The sequence below is a fragment of the Salvelinus namaycush genome, chromosome 9 (assembly GCF_016432855.1).
Source record: "Salvelinus namaycush isolate Seneca chromosome 9, SaNama_1.0, whole genome shotgun sequence".
NCBI classification, from domain to species: Eukaryota; Metazoa; Chordata; class Actinopteri; order Salmoniformes; family Salmonidae; genus Salvelinus; species Salvelinus namaycush.
This window is the reverse complement of record NC_052315.1, coordinates 42,027,127-42,048,213: the sequence shown is the minus strand read 5'-3', so window position 1 is coordinate 42,048,213 and position 21,087 is coordinate 42,027,127. Positions and strand designations below refer to the sequence as shown.

Below are 21,087 nucleotides of genomic sequence, written 5' to 3'. Positions count from 1 at the left end.
CATACTGGACCCTGGAGACGCACATTAGGCCTAGTGCGTGGTGCCGGAACTGGTGGTACCGGGCTGGGGACACGCATCTCAGGGCTAGTGCGGGGAGCAGGAACAGGGCACACTGGTTTCTCAAAGCGCACTATAGGCCTGGTGCGTGGTGCCGGAACTGGTGGTACCAGACTGAGGGCACGCACCTCAGGGCGAGTGCAGGGAGAAGGAACAGTGCGTACAGGGCTCTGGAGACGCACATTAGGCCTAGTGTGTGGTGCCGGAACTGGTGGTACCGGGCTGGGGACACGCATCTCAGGGCTAGTGTGGGAAACAGCAACAGGACTCTGGAGACGCACAGGAGGCTTGGTGCGTGGTGTAGGCACTGGTGGTAATGGGCTGGAGACACGCACCATAGGGCTAGTGCGTGGTATTGGCACAGTCTTCACCAGACTGCTAGCACGCACCTCAGGACGAGTATGAAGAGCTGACTCAGGTGACATCAAATCCCGCACACGCTCCTTCAAGCGGATGCGGTGCTTTATGCTCCACAACAGCAAATCCCTCTTCTCTCTCTCCTCCAATTTCCCCATTAATTCATCCACAGTCTCAGCTTCATTCCCATTGCTCACCTCCAATATCAGCCCGACTGTCTCTGGTTCTTTCTTCGGCTCCTCACGAGAAGCACGGGGAGCTGGCTCAAGTGTCCTACTTGACCCAGCTACACTCCCCGAGAGCCCCCCCAAGAAATTTTTGGGCTTGATTCTCAGGCTTCCAGCCTCGCTTCCGTGCTGCCTCCTCATATCGCCGCCTCTCGGCTTTAGCTGCCTCCAGCTCTTCACGAGGGCGGCGATATTCTCCAGGTTGTACCCAGGGTCCCTTACCGTCCAGAATTTCCTCCCACGTCCAGAAATCCTGTGTATGCTCCTGCTGCTGCTTAACACGCTGCTTGGTCCTGGTTTGGTGGGTAATCCTGTCACGATCGTCTTCTGGTGAAAGAGTGGACCAAGTCGCAGCGTGATATGAATACATCTTCCCTTTTATTTATAACGAAGATGAACACGAAACGAAACTTTTACAAACTATACAAAACAACAAACGACCGTGAAGCTACAAAACGAAAGTGCACACACAAGCTACTAACGTTAGACATAGACAATTACCCACAATCACCTAAAGCCTATGGCTGCCTTAAATATGGCTCCCAATCAGAGACAACAATAAACAGCTGTCTCTGATTGAGAACCAAACCAGGCAACCATAGACTTTCCTAAACCTCTATACTGAACACAACCCCATACACTATACACAACCCCCTAAACAATACACACACCCTAAACTAGACAAAACACACAAACATCCCCCATGTCACACCCTGACCTAACTAAACTAATAAAGAAAATCAATATAACAGAGGCCAGGGTGTGACACCACCCAATTTACCTACCTCACCCCCCCATACTGCTTTTATTTATTTACTTTTCTGCTCTTTTGCACACCAGTATCTCTACTTGCACATGATCATCTGATGATTTATCACTCCAGTGTTAATCTGCTAAATTGTAATTATTCGATTTATTGCCTACCTCCTCATGCCTTTTGCACACATTGTATATAGATTCTTATTTTTCTACCATGTTATTGACTTGTTTATTGTTTACTCCATGTGTAACTCTGTGTTGTTGTCTGTTCACACTGCTATGCTTTATCTTGGCCAGGTCACAGTTGTAAATGAGAACTTGTTCTCAACTAGCCTACCTGGTTAAATAAAGGTAAAAAGAAAATAAAAAATAAAAAAATGCAGGCGTTGCAGCTCCACAGTTAAACAATCAGAGGAGCGCTCCAGATAGGACTGAACTCTCCAATGCACTGTGACAGCCAGCCAGGCCCTGGGACACAGACACACAACCACACAACACATACAAATGCGTTTTCTTTCACACACGGCTCCCCGCCAGCACAAAGCACCTACTTCCATGCTCCTACCGTTTCAGCCAGCACACAGCATTATGGGGGACTCGCCCCTCCCTCCATCCTCCTCCAATCGACCCATCTGGACCCATACATTAATTTCCCTGTGAGTCTCCAGTGGGAAGGCAAGGGCTCAGGCTGACAGATCTCCATGTTACTGATGCTGCACACTTCCCTCTGGTTGAGTGGGTGTGCCTTCATGTTTGTGTGCTTGCATTTTCAAATGGGGGCTAGTGTCTGGAGAGATTATCCAGCCATGCACAAATCAATGGGCACGTATTAATGCCGATTTTATGAGGCACTTAACAATGAAAAAAGCAATAAGCTATGACATGGATAATCCAAAAGGGGCATCAAAGGCATTGCAAAGCAATTACAACAGCTCTGCTCCTCTCCTGTTGATTTACAGACATGCTTGAAACCACTGAAACCAACAATATTTTCCAGGAAGTGTGTGTATGATATCTTCTGTTACCACTTTTTGTACACTGCTTGGGTTTCGAGTTTGGTGTGTGTGTCCATGTGCCTTTACTCTAATGGAGGTATGTGTGTGGGTGGATGTATTGTCAGATGCAGTCAGAGAGGACTGATTGTGTTTGTCGCTAATGATGGATGCCTCTGAGGTGTCTCTGATTGCATGTAGGCTCAATGGCACTCTGTGGCTTCGCACTTACGCATGCACACACACACACACACACACACACACACACACACACACACACACACACACACACACACACACACACACACACACACACACACACACACAGCAACTGCTGAGAATCATACTGGGTTATTCATGAAGAGAAACAGCATCGCGACATGCGTCGTGAAGAGAACACAATAATAGCACAATAAAAATTGCTTTCTGTACGAGGGAGGCTCTGATGGTAAACACATGACAACTACAAGAACCAGTGGGGAGCTGGGTTGTGTTCATTATGGCAAGCAACGGAAAAGGTTTTGCTACGGAAAATGAAAATCAATGTTTTATTTATTAGACAAGTCCAGGTAGTCCCTCCTGGTTGCAGTCTGTTTTCTTCCGTTTTATGCAACGCTATGGTTTACCCATGATGCCCTGGGAACACCCCCTGTCCTCACCCTCTGATTGGCCGAATCTCACATTGCCAGATCTGTGGGGTTGTTTGAAGGAAGTGTGTCGTCCTAATCTCTGACACCTCTAATTTCAGTGGCAGACAGATAAAACAGCCCTGCCAGCTGTAACCCTTCAATCTAAATGAGACTCCAATCCCCCTGACCACCAAATGACCCGTCCCGTGTGTCTGTGTGCCTGTGTGCGTGCAATGTGTATGTGTGTGAGTGGGAGACAACTCTATAAATCTGTCTTTTGTTCATCGCAAGGAGGACTCACAACCCCAAAAAATTCACCATCCGCTCTTTATTGCATTCTTTTATAAGCAACGTTTTATTTATTTTTACTCTGGAGGAGTGAGTCCTGTCTTTTCTCAGTGTCTCGGAGTGCGTCATTGGATGTTCCTTGAGATAAAGGTGGTTCCCAGGTGAAGCTGCTCCGCTCTGACGTGGGTCGGACTGGGGAGATGATCGGTGAGCTACGGCTTCAGCAGTTTGTGCTCACAGCTGGCTGAGACAACCCAGTGTCTGTGGCTCCCTCACACCCAGTCAATCAAATGGAGAGCTCCGAGTCAGTCATGCACTAAAACTCTGTCTTACCACGTGTTCGCATAACATTTTTGTGTGCTATTGAATTATTGCTGCAGGCTCAGAGCTGTCATGAAGGTGCCCTCTGTTCTTGGCAGACCCCCCTAGAGGGCTTTTGTTTTTCACCCACTGTCCTTCTTTACCTCTCCTGCCTGACACCCCTCTTTCACACACACAAGCTGTGTGTGACTGCAGCATAACACTGTCAGCCAGGTCACCCGTGATACAAGTCAGTTTTCGACGTCCATCCATGTCTGAGGACGTCGGGAGATAATGTGGAAACCAGCCACTAGGGGCAACAGTGAGCACTGTTACCTTCAGGTAGGTTTAGTTTTTTGCTAAGGTGTTGTGGACGGGGGTAAGCAATGTTACTTCTAAGCTGCGCGTGCGCACAGCTCCACTCGGACTGCCACGCAGAAGAAATATCATCCAGCGCAGAGAAGCATGTGATTGAACTTCACTCAACTTTCTAGAGTTTTCCCCATTAGTTAACACTATCAACGTTTCCCTTTACTGTGGCAATTGTGATCGAATCAACACAATATTAGCCACTTTCAATGTACCATACCCAAAACAAAACAAAACTATGCAAGACTTAGTATGCAAAACTAACTGCTCAAGGCATATCGCATTAGAGTAGGATTCAATTGCATTGGCAGGCACAACTCAGGCCCGTACTCTAAACAAACCGGTGCGCCATTATACCAATCAGAGCTGCAGTCGGACTATATGCAAATAGCCATTGCCATATATATATAGATCTGTGCCATTCACTTTGAACTGGACTGTGTTTCCTGCATTAGTGGTCGCGAGTAGATGCGTTTGTTTTGAAATCAAAGCAAGAGCTGCATGTAGCCCCCTGTGCACATTTGTTCATATCCTTTGCTAGTTAGTATTAGCCCAGTTATAGTTAATTTCTAGTCAACAATGGGGGAATGGTTGCTTCCAACAAGAGCACCAAACATGTGCATTTCTAGCCATCTTTGAAAAGCGAGTCAAATAGAGCTTTTTTTGTCTTAAAGGGGCAGTGTTGTATTTTGAGATGGTCTTGAATAAGCTAAGTAAGTGTAGCATAATTTGTCTGATCAAATCAAATCAAATTGTATTTGTCACATGTGCTGAATACAACAGGTGTAGACCTTACAGTGAAATGCTTACTTACAATCCCTTAACCAACGATACAGTTTTAAGAAAATACAAAACAAAATTTAGGGCCTTCCTCTGACACCGCCTGGTATAGAGGTCCTGCATGGCAGGAAGCTTGGCCCTGGTGATGTACTGGGCCAAACGCACTGCCCTCTGAAGTGCCTTGCAGTCAAAGGCCGAGCAGTTGCCATACCAGGCAGTGATGCAATCCGTCAGGATGCTCTCGATGGTGCAGCTGTAAAATCCTTTGAGGATCTGAGGACACATGCCAAATCTTTTTCAATCCTGAGGGGGAATAGGTTTTGTCGTGCCCTCTTCACAACTGTCTTGGTGTGCTTGGACCATGTTAGTTTGTTGTTGATGTGGACGCCAAGGAACTTGAAGCTCTCAACCTGCTCCACTACAGCCCCGTTGATGAGAATGGGGGCGTGCTCGGTCCTCTTTTTCCTGTAGTCCACAATCATCTCCTTTGTCTTGATCACGTTGAGGGAGAGGTTGTTGTTCTTGCACCACATGGTCAGGTCTCTGACCTCCTCCTTATAGGCTGTCTCATTGTTGTCGGTGATCAGGCCTACCACTGTTATGTCATCAGCAAACTTAATGATGGTGTTGGAGTTATGCCTGGCCGTGCAGTCATGAGTGAACAGGGAGTACAGGAGGGGACTGAGCACGCACCCCTGAGGGGCCCCCGTGTTGAGGATCAGCGTGGCGGTTGTGTTGTTACCTACCCTTACCACCTGGGGGCGGCCCGTCAGGAAGTCTAGGATCCAGTTGCAGAGAGAGCTGTTTAGTTCCAGGGTCCTTAGCTTATTGATGAGCTTTGAGGGCACTATGGTGTTGAACGCAGAGCTGTAGTCAATGAATAGCAGACAGTGCCTTGCAAAAGTATTCATCCCCCTTGACGTTTTTCCTATTTTATTGCATTACAACCTGTAATTTAAATAGATTTTTATTTGGATTTCATGTAACGGACATACACAAAATAGTCCAAATTGGTGAAGTGAAATGAAAAAAATAACTTGTTTCAAAGAATTCTAAACAAAGAAAAATGTAAAAGTGGTGCGTGCATATGTATTCACCCCCTTTGCTATGAAGCCCATAAATAAGATCTGGTGCAACCAATTACCCTCAGAAGTCACATAATTAGTTAGATTGCACACAGGTGGACTTTAAGTGTTACATGATCTGTCACATGATCTCAGTATCTATACACTTGTTCTGAAAGGCCCCAGGGTCTGCAACACCACTAAGCAAGGGACACCACCAAGCAAGCGGCACCATGAAGATCAAGGAGCTCTCCAAACAGGTCAGGGACAAAGTTGTGGAGAAGTACAGATCAGGGTTGGGTTATAAAAAAATATCTGAAACTTTGAACATCCCACGGAGCACCATTAAATCCATTATAAAAAAAATTGAAAGAATATGGCACCACAACAAACCTGCCAATAGGGGGCCTCCCACCAAAACTCACAGACCAGGCAAGGAGGGCATTAATCAGAGAGGCAACAAAGAGACCAAAGATAACCCCGAAGGAGCTGCAAAGCTCCACTGTGGAGATTGGAGTATCTGTCCAGTATCTGGACCACTTTAAGCCGTACATTCCACAGAGCTGGGCTTTACAGAAGAGTGGACAGAAAAAAGCCATTGCTTAAAGAAAAAACACATTTGGTGTTAGCCAATAAGGCATGTGGGAGACTCCCCAAACATATGGAAGAAGGTACTCTGGTCAGATGAGACTAAAATTTTGCTTTTTGGCCATCAAGGAAAACGCTATGTCTGGCGCAAACCCAAAACCTTTCATCACCCCGAGAACACCATCCCCACAGGGAAGCATGGTGGTGGCAGCATCATGCCGTGGGGATGTTTTTCATCGGCAGGGACTGGGAAACTGGTCAGAATTGAAGGAATGATGGATGGTGCTAAATACAGTGACATTTTTGAGGGAAACCTGTTTCAGTCTTCCAGAGATTTGAGACTGGGACGGAGGTTCAGCTTCCAGCAGGACAATGACCCTAAGCATACTGCTAAAGCAACACTCGAGTGGTTTAAGGGGAAACATTTAAATGTCTTGGAATGGCCTAGTCAAAGCCCAGACCTCAATCCAATTGAGAATCTGTGGTATGACTTAAAGATTGCTGTACACCAGCGGAACCCATCCAACTTGATGGAGCTGGAGCAGTTTTGGTTTGAAGAATAGGCAAAAATCCCAGTGGCTAGATGTGCCAAGCTTATAGAGACATACCCCAAGACACTTGCAGCTGTAATTGCTGCAAAAGGTGGCTTTACAAAGTATTGACTTTGGGGTGGGTGAATAGTTATGCACGCTCAAGTTTTCTGTTTTTTTGTCTTATTTCTTGTTTGTTTCACAATAAAAAAAATATTTTGCATCTTCAACGTGGTAGGCATCTTGTGTAAATCAAATGATACAAACCCCCCAAAAATCAATTTTAATTCCAGGTTGTAAGGTAACAAAATAGGAAAAATGCCAAGGGGGGTGAATACTTTCGCAAGCCACTGTAGGTGTTCCTTTTGTCCAGGTGGGAAAGGGCAGTGTGGAGTGCAATAGAGATTACATCATTTGTGGATCTGTTGGTGCGGTATGCAAATTGGAGGGGGTCTAGGGTTTCTGGGATAATGGTGTTGATGTGAGCCATGACCAGCCTTTCAAAGCATTTCATGGCTACAGACGTGAGTGCTACGGGTCGGTAGTCATTTAGGCAGGTTACCTTAGTGTTAATGGGCACAGGGATTATGGCGGTCTGCTTGAAACGTGTTGATATTACAGACTCAGACAGGGAGAGGTTGAAAATGTCAGTGAAGACACTTGCCAGTTGGTCAGCGTATGCTCGGAGTACATGTCCTGGTAATCCGTCTGGCCCAGCGGCCTTGTGAATGTTGACCTGTTTAAATGTCTTACTCACATCGGCTGCGGAAAGCTTGATCACACAGTCATCCGGAACAGTTGGTGCTCTCATGCATGTTTCAGTGTTACTTGCCTCGAAGCGAGCATAGAAGTTATTTAGGTCGTCTGGTCGGCTCGTGTCACCGGGCTGCTCTCGGCTGTGCTTCCCTTTGTAGTCTGTAATAGTCTGATTATCTGTAATAATGTTATGGGAATAATAATTAATTGTATTTTGTATAGTGGTTTCTTGAATCAAATAACACAACATTTTCAGTCATCTCCTTGTCTGAAGGACAAGTGGTGAAACAAGTTAATGTCAAACCCTGCAGGTTTTTTCAAGTCTCATCGAATCACACATTGGCTGCTGTTACTGTAGGCTGAATGATAAAACAACTATTTCCCTGTTAAAATGTTATGGGATACATTTTATCCATTGTTTTTGATGGTAGGTCATTCTGGTAGGCCTACATTATGAATAAATACCTGCAGTAGCCTACTTGGCCACTGTTAAAACCGGGTACAGCCTCAGTGTTCACAGTAAACGCGCGCCGGAAGTTTAAATTTGCGCTCAGCAGAACTGAAATTTGCTCAGTGCCCCCAAAAATTTGAAGGGAACATATGAGGCGTAAGCATCTGCCTCTGATTCCAAAGGTAACAAGTTTGAATCAGGCCATAGAAAGCTGTTTTTGATATTTTTGTTTTAAACCTATCCAAAACATTAACCCTTACCTGAACCATCCGGAGTTAATGCCTAACCTTAAGATTTTTGAGATAATGCCTAAACTTAACCTCAAATTTGACGTTTGCTACAATTTCGAAATGTGACGTTTGAGAAACATGGATGAATGTCTAATGCTGAATTGAGACTGAGAGCTAGTCGAAAACTGTGTGGCCTAATGTATGTAGCATAGCTCAGCACATCTCTTTGTAGCACAGTACATCACAGCTTAGCCTGGTTAACCTGAACATGTGCTGTAGCATAGTACGTTTCAGTCTATTTCCCTTTTCCTCATAATTCAATGAAGCAACAGTATAGTTTGTTGGTTTCTAGGCTTATACAGTATGTCAATCATATAACAGCTATGCCCCAGCCTTCATTTTGCTGCCGTGGTGTTGTAGGAACACTAAAGCTTTGCTCTCATAGGAGCACCTGTCTGTCTCTCTCTTTCTGTGTGTGTGTGTGTGTGTGTGTGTGTGTGTGTGTGTGTGTGTGTGTGTGTGTGTGTGTGTGTGTGTGTGTGTGTGTGTGTGTGTGTGTGTGTCTCTTCATGGCCTCTTCATGGCCTTCTTCATGGCCTCTACAGCAACGCCCACAGTTAGATATGTTTGTTCTCTGTAGTCAACGTGTAGAGACTGACAGAGTGACACGTGCCTGCTGCTGATGACAACACCACTACCCCTGTCTCTCCGTAAATGAGGCCATGCCACCAGCCGTTATAAACTCCCACATTGCCACAGCAACAGTGGAAACAAAACACAATATCTCACCCAGTCTGCATCACTCCGTAACATAGGACATTAACCACTGTGTCAATCAGGGATATAGACTAGACCTTGGGGAGTATGGGACTTAAAGGAGTAAAACGCCACGGAATTCCAAAGCAGTTACTATGCACTGTGAGTCCCTCTTCTGATGTACATTGAGAGGGATGTCTGTCTGTCATGGCTGTGTGATGCGCGTCGTTATAATTGCGAAGGTGTTTTAAAATGAGTCGGTGTGATGAGATTTCTTGGCCAGCGTTTCATCTACAGTTTGAGTTTCACTAATATGGTAATGGGCCTCCTTAAGGGGCTTAGGGGGAGATGAAGTGGATGTTCAAATCTATTTTGGTTTTTAGTATAAGAGGTCTTGGGGTGTGTGTGTGTGCGCGCGTTTAGCATCAGAGGTCTTGGTGTGCGCGTTTCCGTGCCTGTGAGCGTATGTGTGAATCAGACCTGTGTTGGCTGCTCTGTCTTGCGGCCTTCCTGTGTTGGTTGTTTATGTACGGCGTGGAAATATGACTTCCTCAATCCAGTCAGAGTTGTTTGCCCTGATCCATAAGCCTGCCTGTCTGTCACATCTCCCTCCCTGCCTGTGTGGGAGTGTTTGTGTGTACAGCTTTATTTTCTGACTGTAAACACAATTTCCTGTCTCTTAGCCTCGTAGTCCGTGACTGTAGCAGCAAACAAGGAGGCAGCCATCATTTAATTGCCCTTTCATTGGCCAGGATACTCAAATACACACACGCACGCACACACTCTACAGAATCCACCACGTTTAGAGCAGACGGCGTATTACATGACTAAAGAACGTCCCAGCTGTCGTATCCCATAATGCTCCACAAAGTCCTGTACAAAAGGCCCCTTCCACATTCCAAGGACTTGCATGTCAGCAGAAAACGGCAGCAGCTCCTGTGATGAATAATGCATGCTGTTCCATTTTGCTGTTCTGTTTTAGGAGTCAAAGTCTGGAATTTTATACATTCCCCCGAACAAATAAATCCTTCCAGTGTAATAATGTTGTGTGTTTGTGTGAGGCGCTGCTTAGGCAGCATATCTGCCACATTAGACGCGGTAATCTCTGTAGCATTACTACCTTATCCCCCGTTCCCTTTTACACGTTACTAGCTCACACTCCGACTCTCTTTGTCTCTCTTTCTGTCTCTGTTTCTCTATTTATTTTGTCCCCCCTTTCTCTCTCTCTTCTCTCTTTCTCTCTCTCTGTCTCTCTCTCTCCTTTCTCTTCTCTCTCTCTCTCTCTTTCTACTCTCTCTCCTCTCTCTCTCTCTTCTCTCTCTCTCTCTTCTCTCTCTCTCTCCTCTCTCTCTCCTCTCCTCTCTCTAGGTATGCTACATTCCCCTATTCAGCCCTGGCTCGATGTGGAATCAGGCACCCCAAACCGTCCCCGTTCATTGGGAACATGTTTCTATTTCGTCAGGTAAGATACCGACTGCTATGGAAGATGTATACACTCTCACTCAAAGAAACTTAATTTATGCATATTTTCCCTTCTAACTATTGTGATATTTAAATGCTTAATACAGAGTTCAGTGCAGAGTTCTGCTTCCATTTGACCGAGGCAATGATTGGGTATTGCCTGTCTTTTTGGGGGGTAAATCACTTAACCCCCACGCACACGCACACACACACACACACACACACACACACACACACACACACACACACACACACACACACACACACACACACCACCCCTGAAGGTGAGAGAAATCAGGCTTCTAACATCTAGCTGCACTTCATTAGATTTGTTCATTATAAATGACTAACAAGTTCATTTGTCACGTTCGTCGTAACATTTAAGTGAGGAGGACCAAGGCGCAGCGTGATAACAATACATTCTTCTTTAATGAAGACGAAAACGAAACGAACACTATACAAACTAATCAAAACAACAAACAGACGAACGTGAAGCTATACAAACAATAAGTGCAGACACTGGCAACTTACACATAGACAGGAAACAACCACCCACAAAATCCCAACACACAACAAGCCACCTAAATATGATTCCCAATCAGAGACAACACAAAACACCTGCCTCTGATTGGGAACCATATTAGGCCAAACATAGAAACAGACAAACTAGACACACAACATAGAATGCCCACCCAGCTCACGTCCTGACCAACACTAAAACAAGCAAAACACACAAGAACTATGGTCAGAACGTGACAGTACCCCCCTCCTGAGGTGCGGACTCCGAACGCACCCCCTAAAACTCTAGGGGAGGGTCTGGGTGGGCATCTGTCCGCGGTGGCGGCTCCGGCGCTGGACGAGGACACCACTCCACCATTGTCTTTGTCCCCCTCCTTAGCGTCCTTTGAGTGGCGACCCTCGCTGCCGACCTTGGCCTAGGAACCCTCACAAAGGGCCCCATCAGACTGAGGAGACAGCTCCGAACCGAGAGGTAGCTTAGGACAGAGAGGTAGCTCCGGACTGAATGGCAGCTCCGGACTGAATGGCAGCTCCGAACTGAATGGCAGCTCATGACTGGGTGGCAGCTCATGACTGGGTGGCAGCTCATGACTGGGTGGCAGCTCATGACTGGGTGGCAGCTCATGACTGGAAGGCAGCTCGTGACTGGAGGGCAGCTCATGACTGGCGGGCAGCTCATGACTGGAGGGCAGCTCATGACTGGAGGGCAGCTCATGACTGGAGGGCAGCTCATGACTGGAGGGCAGCTCATGACTGGAGGGCAGCTCATGACTGGCGGGCGGCTCATGACTGGCGGGCGGCTCATGACTGGCGGGCGGCTCATGACTGGCTGGCGGCTCATGACTGGCTGGCGGCTCTGGCGGCTCCTGACTGGCTGGCGGCTCTGGCAACTCCTGACTGGCTGGCGGCTCTGGCGGCTCCTGACTGGCTGGCGGCTCCTGACTGGCTGGCGGCTCTGGCGGCTCCTGACTGGCGGGCGGCTCTGGCGGCTCCTGACTGACAGACGGCTCTAATGGCTCGGGGCAGGCAGGCAGCTCAGATGGCGCTGGGCAGGCAGGCAGCTCAGATGGCGCTGGGCAGGCAGGCAGCTCAGATGGCACTGAGCAGGCAGGCAGCTCAGATGGCGCTGGGCAGGCAGGCAGCTCAGATGGCGCTGGGCAGGCAGGCAGCTCAGATGGCGCTGGGCAGACGGCCGACTCTGACCTGCTGAGGCGCACAGTAGGCCTGGTGCGTGGTGCCGGAACTGGTGGTACCGGTTTGTAGACAGGCACCTCAAGGCTAGTGCGGGGAGCAGGAACAGGGTACACTGGACTCTCGAGGCGCACTATACACCTGGTGCGTGGTACCGGCACTGGTGGTACCGGGCTGAGGGCACGCACCTCAGGGCGAGTGCGGAGAGAAGGAACAGTGCGTACAGGGCTCTGGATACGCACAGTAAGCTTGGTGCGTGGTGCCGGAACTGGTGGTACCGGGCTGGAGACACACACCACAGGGAGAGTGCGTGGAGGAGGAACAGAGTTCTGGAGACGCACAGGAAGCCTGGTGTGTGGTGTAGGCACTGGTGTTACTGGGCTGGGGCGAGGAGGTGGCGCCGGATATACCGGACCGTGAAGGCGTACTGGCTCCCTTGAGCACCGAGCCTGCCCAACCTTACCTGGTTGAATGATCCCCGTAGCCCGACCAGTGCGGGGAGGTGGAATAACCCGCACTGGGCTGTGCAGGCGAACCGGGGACACCATGCGTAAGGCTGGTGCCATGTACACCGGCCCGAGGAGACGCACTGGAGACCAGATGTGTTGAGCTGGCTTCATGACACCTGGCTCAATGCTCAATCTAGCCCGGCCGATACATGGAGTTGGGATGTACCGCACCGGGCTATGCACACGTACAGGAGACACCGTGCACTCTTCCGCATAACACAGTGTCTGCCCGTACTCTCGCTTTCCACGGTAAGCCCGGGAAGTTGGCGCAGGTCTCCTACCACACTCCCGTTTAGCCCCCCCCCCCCCAATAAATTTTTGGTGTTTCTTCTCGGGCTTCCTGGCCAGCCGTGTTCCCTCATAACACCGGTTCCCCTTCGCAGCTGCTTCCGCTCTCCTAGCTGCCTCCACCTGTTCCCATGGAAGGCGATCCTTACCAGCCAGGATCTCCTCCCATGTGTAGCAACCCTTTCCGTCCAACACGTCCTCCCAAGTCCATTCCTCCTGGTACCGCTGCTGCTGCTGCTGCCGCTGCTGCCCGTTACTACGCTGCTTGGTCCGAGTTTGGTGGGTGATTCTGTCACGTTCGTCGTAACATTTAAGTGAGGAGGACCAAGGCGCAGCGTGATAACAATACATTCTTCTTTAATGAAGACGAAAACGAAATGAACACTATACAAACTAATCAAAACAACACACAGACGAACGTGAAGCTATACAAACAATAAGTGCAGACACTGGCAACTTACACATAGACAGGAAACAACCACCCACAAAATCCCAACACACAACAAGCCACCTAAATATGATTCCCAATCAGAGACAACACAAAACACCTGCCTCTGATTGGGAACCATATTAGGTCAAACATAGAAACAGACAAACTAGACACACAACATAGAATGCCCACCCAGCTCACGTCCTAACCAACACTAAAACAAGCAAAACACACAAGAACTATGGTCAGAACGTGACATCATTAAAGACTTTTAATACCATGTGATTCCCAAATACATTACCCTTATTGTTAATTGCATTATTTTTATGATGAATATATAATGTAAAATGTTTTTAAAAAAGTGAGTGGGTTAAATATCACTGATTTAATATGGGGATATTTTGATCCACTCACGATTCTACCCATCCTACCCTACAACAAAGACACCAGAGATTAAAGGGGAATAACAGTATTTTCCAGAAATGTATATGATTTACCGACATTTACATACAATCTGAAGTCATGGGTGTCATGCCTTAAATTTACTCACACAGTAAATACTATCCCTAACTATTGATATCAACAATAGTTGCGCACGCGTGTGCCTGTGTGCGCCATTGCACGCATGTTGATTTTATACCCCCACACCAGACACAATCAGGACATGCAGGTTGAAATATCAAAACAAACTCTGAACCAATTATATTAATTTGGGTACAGGTCGAAAGCATTAAACATTCATGGCAATTTAGCTAGCCAGCTTGCTGTTGCTAGCTAATTTGTCCTGGGATATAAACATTGGGTTGTTATTTTACCTGAAATGCACAAGGTCCTCTACTCCGACAATTAATCCACAGATAAAACTGTAAACTGAATTCCTTTCTCGTCATCTCTACTCCTTCCTTCAGGCTTCTTTTTTTCTTCTTTGGACTTTATATGGCGGTTGGCAACTAACTTTACGGTGCGTTACTACAACCAACTGGAGTGTGGACGTCAATTAATCTTTCAATCACCCATGTGGGTATATGCTCCTAAAATCCAATGAGGAGATGGGAGAGGCCGGACTTGCAGCGCGTTGAGCATCACAAATAGAACCTATTTCTATTTTAGCGCCTGGCCACGCAGACACTCGCTGAGGCGCACGAGCAGTGTGTGATTGAATAACATGCATGTGTACATTTATTTTGCAGCGCTCGCGTTGCGGTGTGGTCAGCATGTTACTCTTATGCTTGACATTCCGTCTGACATCCATTCCAGCTATAAGACAATTCCTTTAAATGCTATGTGTGATTATTGCCAATGGTATGGTGTGGTGGCTTCTGGATGTTTCTCTGCAGGGCAGATCTTGATGAGATTCAGAGGTCAATAATCCTTAGCGGGGCAGACAGGCAGAGTGGGCTGGGTCGCCTGTCACTCACTGTAACTAGCTCACTGGGCTTTTTCTAGGGCCGCTACGACTTTCTCTCTCTGGCTTCCTCTCGCTCTCTCTTTTATCCCTCTTCTTCCTACTTTGCCTGTTTGTCTTATTCTGCCATCATTGACGTAGGATTGGGAATGAGTGCTCTGTAGGCTGGTGTCTCAAATAGGAACTGACTGTTGCATGGTCTCTCTTCGATGAATATATCTGAGAGATACAGTGATATGATTTTAAAAGCTTGATCTAAGGAGAACCTAGTGCTCTGTAGCCTCTTACACAATAGCGAGTGCTCTTAGAGTGTCCTTCTCAGCTGAACTGCAGTGGCAGCCTGGCAGGCTAAGGGCTGAGGTGGTTAAGTATGCATGAAGCTCTGCCTTCAGTGCCTTGCATAATTTCATTGTCTGTCTGGGGCTGGGCGGTCTCCCCAGGTGAAGCAGGGGAGATGCTGCTGCTGCCATAGTGTGTGTGTGTGTGTGTGCTGAGACTCAGATCTGCAGACACAAAGAACCCTCTCTGGAGTGGTGCTCTCGTACAATCATCTGACCCACTTCTGAAAGCCACACTCACAGCCAAACACAACAACGAGAACGTGTGTGTCTTTGTGTGTGTGTGTGTTTGTGTGTGTAAGTGCATGATCATACGGTATGTGGATGCATTTGTACGCATGCACGTGTGAGTTTTACTGGCATGGCGTCTCTGTATCCAACACACCCAGCACATATGATGTGCCAATTTAGTCGGTTTTCAACATGACGCTAACTTCTGCCAGTGACCACCACACAGTCAGTGCCTAGAAGAAGCTCCAGTGGTGGCAGACCTGTCACCCATTTTAGTGGAATCCTGAGTGGCGCAGCAGTGCTAGAGGCGTCACTGCAGACCCGGGTTCGATCCCGGGCTGTATCACAACCGGCCGTGATCAGGAGCCCAGTAGGGCGGCGTACAATTGGCCCAGCATCATCCGGGGTAGGCTGTCATTGTAAATATGAATTTGTTTTTAACTAACTTAACTTGCCTAGTTCAATAAAGGTTAAATAAAAAATGTAACAAAGTAAAACCCAGAGTACGGGAGGAGGTCTGAGATGGTCTAGGCAGATGGGCTGACATCAGGGCTGGGAATTGCCAGGGACATCACGAGACATATTATCACGATACTTAGGTGCCGATACGATATGTATTGTGATTCTCATGATTCTATATGTATTGCGGTTCGATAACGTGATTTTATTGCGATTTCATGTTCCAAACATATTGCTCACTATGTGTCTGAGACAAGAGAGAGCATGAGAAAACGAGTTTTGATTAGTCAGGGAAATAAAAGTGCTGAAAACATGTTGGCTCACTATTTAAAAAGTCTAGTGGTTAAGAGCATTTGGCCAGTAACTGAAAGGTCGCTTGTTCGAATCCCAGGGCCGACTAGGTGAAAAATCGGTCAATGTGCCCTTGAGCAAGGCACTTAACCTTAATTGCTCCTGTAAGTCGCTCTGGATAAGAGCATCTGCTAAATGACTAAAATGTAAAAGATGGAAACCAAGCTATAGGGTGAAAAATAGCTGATGCTATAGCTAGAGTGCATTCGGAAAGTGTTGACTTTTTCCACATTTTGTTACGTTACAGCCTTATTTTAAAATGGATTAAATAGTTTTTACACACAATTTATTTTTTGCAAATGTATTAAACGTAAAAACCCTTTTCCCAGTACTTTGTTGAAGAAGCTTTGGCAGCGATTACAGCCTCGAGTCTTCTTGGGTATGACGCTACAAGCTTGGCACACCTGTATTTGAGGAGTTTCTCCTATTCTTCCCTGCAGATCTTCTCAAGCTCTGTCAGGTTTGATGGGGAGCGTTGCTGCACAGCTATTTTCAGGTCTCTCCAGAGATGTTCGATCGTGTTCAAGTCCGGGCTCTGGCTGGGCCACCCAAGGACATTCAGTGACTTGTCCCGTAGTCACTCCTGCGTTGTCTGTGTGCTTAGGGTCGTTGTCCTGTTGGAAGTTGAACCTTCGCCCTAGTCTGTGGTCCTGAGCACTCTGGAGCAGGTTTTCGTCAAGAATCTTTCTGTACTTTGCTCTGTTCTTCTTTGCCTTGATCCTGACTAGTTTCCCAGTCCCTCCCGCTGAAAAACATCCCCACAGCATGATGCTGCCACCACCATGCGTCACCTTAGGAATGCTGCCAGGTTTTCTCCAGACGTGACTCTTGGCATTCAGGCCAAAGAGTTAAATTTTTGTTTTATCAGACCAGAGAATCTTGTTCTCATGGTCTGAGAGTCTTTAGGTGCCTTTTGACAAACTCAAAGCAGTCTATCATGTGCCTTTTACTGAGGAGTGGCTTCTGTCTGGCCACTCAAATCAAATCAAATTTTATTTGATCAGGCCGTGATTAGGCCTGCAAGGCGAGAGTGGCCCACAGTTTTCCTGCTTTAGAGTTAATTAAGTACCAGGCAGACACCGTTTGGCAGAGTGCCCCGGCTGGTCTACCCCCCTCTCCCCTCCGGAGCCCTGGGATGGCTACCGCCCTGGCATTCCTGCAGTCTGGGCCCCCATGGAGGGGTGATGGGTACAGAGCGTTGGGGTGCGCCCGACAGAGTGGCCCTTCATGGTGCTGCCCACTGCACCAGTCCAAACTGTCTCAAACTGTCTCCATTCATCCATCTCTCTCTCTCTTTCCCTGTTTCTTTACCCCTCTCTTTTCCTCTCCTTCTCCACAGTCCCTCCCTCTCCATCTCTCTCTCCCCCAGTCTTTTTATCACTGCAGAGACCGTCGCATAGCAATACCGGACACACAGTGCTGCTTAATGTTCTAACCACAAAGCCGAGCAGAGCCGGAGAGGTGCCGGTCACCAACAGAGGCATACTTCATCAAGTCCAGGATAGTGTGTGTGTGTGTGTGTGTGTGTGTCAAGCATAAACAGGACAGACTCCCCCAAAACTCCTGCCACAGACAACTCTTAATTGAGGATTCATCACTGACGGAACCAATCAATAGTTTGCGGTCTTGACTCGACAACGCAACACATTACATTCGGAAGTTTGTCCTATCCGAATTCCTCTTACGACTGCTGCAGAATGAAACACAGCAGCAAGGCCTTGGGTTCCATCTGAAACTGTACCCTATTCCCTATATAGTGCACTACTTGTAGGGAACTGGGTGCCATTTGACTATGGCTCTTGTAGGGAACTGGGTGCCATTTCGGACGGATCTTTGGTCTAGGGAGAGATAGACATTCCTCTCTCTATCTATTCACCATGCCCAATAATTACTCTGCCCCACTTTGTAGTTCCATTCAGAGAGTCTGCACCGCAGTGTCCTCTGCTTTAGCCTGACCTTGGGAGTCATGGAGAGATGTTGGCCAGGGAAGAGGCTGGACCATGCCATTAAATCTGTGGGGGTTTAGCTCTCAGAGCTCTCAATCTCTTGTAAGCTAGGCCCGGTAATACCAGCTCTTTTTCGCTGGCTAATGTACTGTTTGGCTGTGTTGTGTTGAGGGGCCAGAGAGGTTGAGGGGATGCCATCTTTACAGGGGGGCACATGGGGGTGGTGGTGGGTGAACCTCTATATCTGTGGCTTGGGTATCAGAAAGGGTCAACCAGCCAGCCAGCACGCCAGTCAGCCAGATAGAGATAGAGCTCAACCAGAGCGCTAGGGAGCATTCAGCCTGCGTGTTACCCTGTCAGCCAGCGAGCCAGTCAGGGACTGAGCTCAACTGTGGGGGTGGGGAGCAGTCACTGTGTGTGTGTCAACTAGTGATGGGGGGGAAATAAATACAGTTACATATCGCTATACGTATAATTTATCGCTATACATATCATTTATCGCTATACATATCATTTACCGCTAAACATATAACTTATCGCTATTTGACTCCAGGTATGTGTCGAGGTACAGATCTGGGGAAGGGTACCAAAAATGTCTGCAGCATTGAATGTTCCCAAGAACACAGTGGCCTCCATCATTCTTAAATGGATGAAGTTTGGAACCACCAAGAATCTTCTTAGAGCTGGCCGCCTGGCCAAACTGAGCAATCCGGGGAGAAGGGCCTTGGTCAGGGAGGTGACCAATAACCCGATGGTCACTCTGACAGAGCACTAGAGTTCCTCTGTGGAGATGGGAGAACCTTCCAAAAGGACAACCATCTCTGCAGGCCTTTATGACCGGCACCTCTCCGGCTCTGCTCATTGTCGAGTCAAGACCGCAAACTATTGATTGGTTCCGTCAGTGATGAATCCTCAATTAAGAGTTGTCTGTGGCAGGAGTTTTGGGGGAGTCTGTCCTGTTTATGCTTGACACACACACACACACTATCCTGGACTTGATGAAGTATGCCTCTGTTGGTGACCGGCACCTCTCCGGCTCTGCTCGGCTTTGTGGTTAGAACATTAAGCAGCACTGTGTGTCCGGTATTGCTATGCGACGGTCTCTGCAGTGATAAAAAGACTGGGGGAGAGAGAGATGGAGAGGGAGGGACTGTGGAGAAGGAGAGGAAAAGAGAGGAGTAAAGAAACAGGGAAAGAGAGAGAGAGATGGATGAATGGAGACAGTTTGAGACAGTTTGGACTGGTGCAGTGGGCAGCACCATGAAGGGCCACTCTGTCGGGCGCACCCCAACGCTCTGTACCCATCACCCCTCCATGGGGGCCCAGACTGCAGGAATGCCAGGGCGGTAGCCATCCCAGGGCTCCGGAGGGGAGAGGGGGGTAGACCAGCCGGGGCACTCTGCCAAACGGTGTCTGCCTGGTACTTAATTAACTCTAAAGCAGGAAAACTGTGGGCCACTCTCGCCTTGCATATCAACGAGCCCAGTGCTTTCTATAAGCATCTTAACGAGACAGGTTCCCCTTTGTGAGCCAACGGACCACTATTCAGTTCAGCCAGAAGGGTTGAGGAGGATTGAGGAGCCCTCTCTCTGTCTGTCTTTCATATGATCATATGTAGGGGTTTTCTTCGTAAACATGAAGACTGAATGAATGCCCACCACAGCTTTTTTTTCTATGTGGAGATGCAAGCCTCTTTGAGACTCCCCTATTGTTCTCGGTCTGTGGTTCGCCTCCAAAGGGATGGGTGAAGGGGGGGCCAATCAGGCTATTCAACTCTGGTTCTTCTCTGATTCTACTGCCTCGCAGAAAGACGGTGAAAGAGTTGAGACAGAAAGGCAGTTTTAGCGTGTGTGTTCTTGGTCAGGAATGTAAGACATTTTCTTTCCTTTATTTTTGCTCATACATTCCCTCACCCTGATCCACTGAATACTGAGGGAAATGTATCCTAATCATTTTTGACTGGTTTCCAGTGCTACCCCTGATTCCTGCAGACATGCACGGCACATGAGTACATTGTTCACGGTTATATTCTTATGCCATCTATGAGAAGGTCACGCAAGCAAACCCTTTCTGTAGACAAGCTTTATAAAAAGCCCTGGGGAGCGTTCACCAACCCTCCACCAGCCCTGTCTCTGCTCTGCACTGACATCTAGTGGCAGGACAATGGAGTCATCATGAGCAATACACTCAGCATGCACTAGTCAGACTGCAGAGTCAGTTACAGAGTATCAGGGCTCTGTCTAAGATATTACCAATTCATAATCGTAGTCTCTTGAATGTGGGTAAAACTCCTGTGAAAGAGCTTGAGCTTGGTTCTACTGTATATGTACACTCCTGGGCCCAGATTCACAAAACCTTCTTAAGAAGACATTTCTTCTTAACTGCCATTTTTCCTTAACGATAGACTTAAGAATTAAGTTAAGCAAAGTTGCTATTCCTCAAAAAGGTTATTGGACATTTGATTGCGCTATTTCTTATGTTTCTCCTTAAGCAAAAAGTTAAGAAGAAATTAGATTGTTGGAAATACAGTTATTGGAAATGTTGTTAATTTCAAGAGCTAAACCCTCGTCTTAAACTCAGGGTAGTGAGAGAAGAAGCTCATGAAAGCAATTGAACATGTTTAATTCACTCACAAACTTCCTCTGAAAGTTTCGGTATTTATTATTTTAAGCCCAAGAACATGTTTTAGAACAGTCATCTCAGTAAGAAATATGCTAACATGATTGCCATTGCTAGCTAGATAGCTTGCTAAAACTTTTGCAGAGCAACAAACATCTTAAGAAGATATGTAGGAAGATATTTGAGAAGTTCGTAAGAAAATCATTA

General features: G+C 47.3%; 1 protein-coding gene across 1 annotated transcript in view; it reads left to right on the top strand.

The window, feature by feature from the left end:
* The window catches only part of tbxas1 (thromboxane A synthase 1 (platelet)), a 101,913-nt gene that overhangs the window by 17,504 nt on the left and 63,322 nt on the right, over nucleotides 1-21,087 (top strand). The window contains exon 3 of the mRNA XM_039001471.1: nucleotides 10,502-10,595. Within this exon, the coding sequence (XP_038857399.1) occupies nucleotides 10,502-10,595 (94 nt within the window). The remainder of the gene's footprint in view (nucleotides 1-10,501; nucleotides 10,596-21,087) is intronic.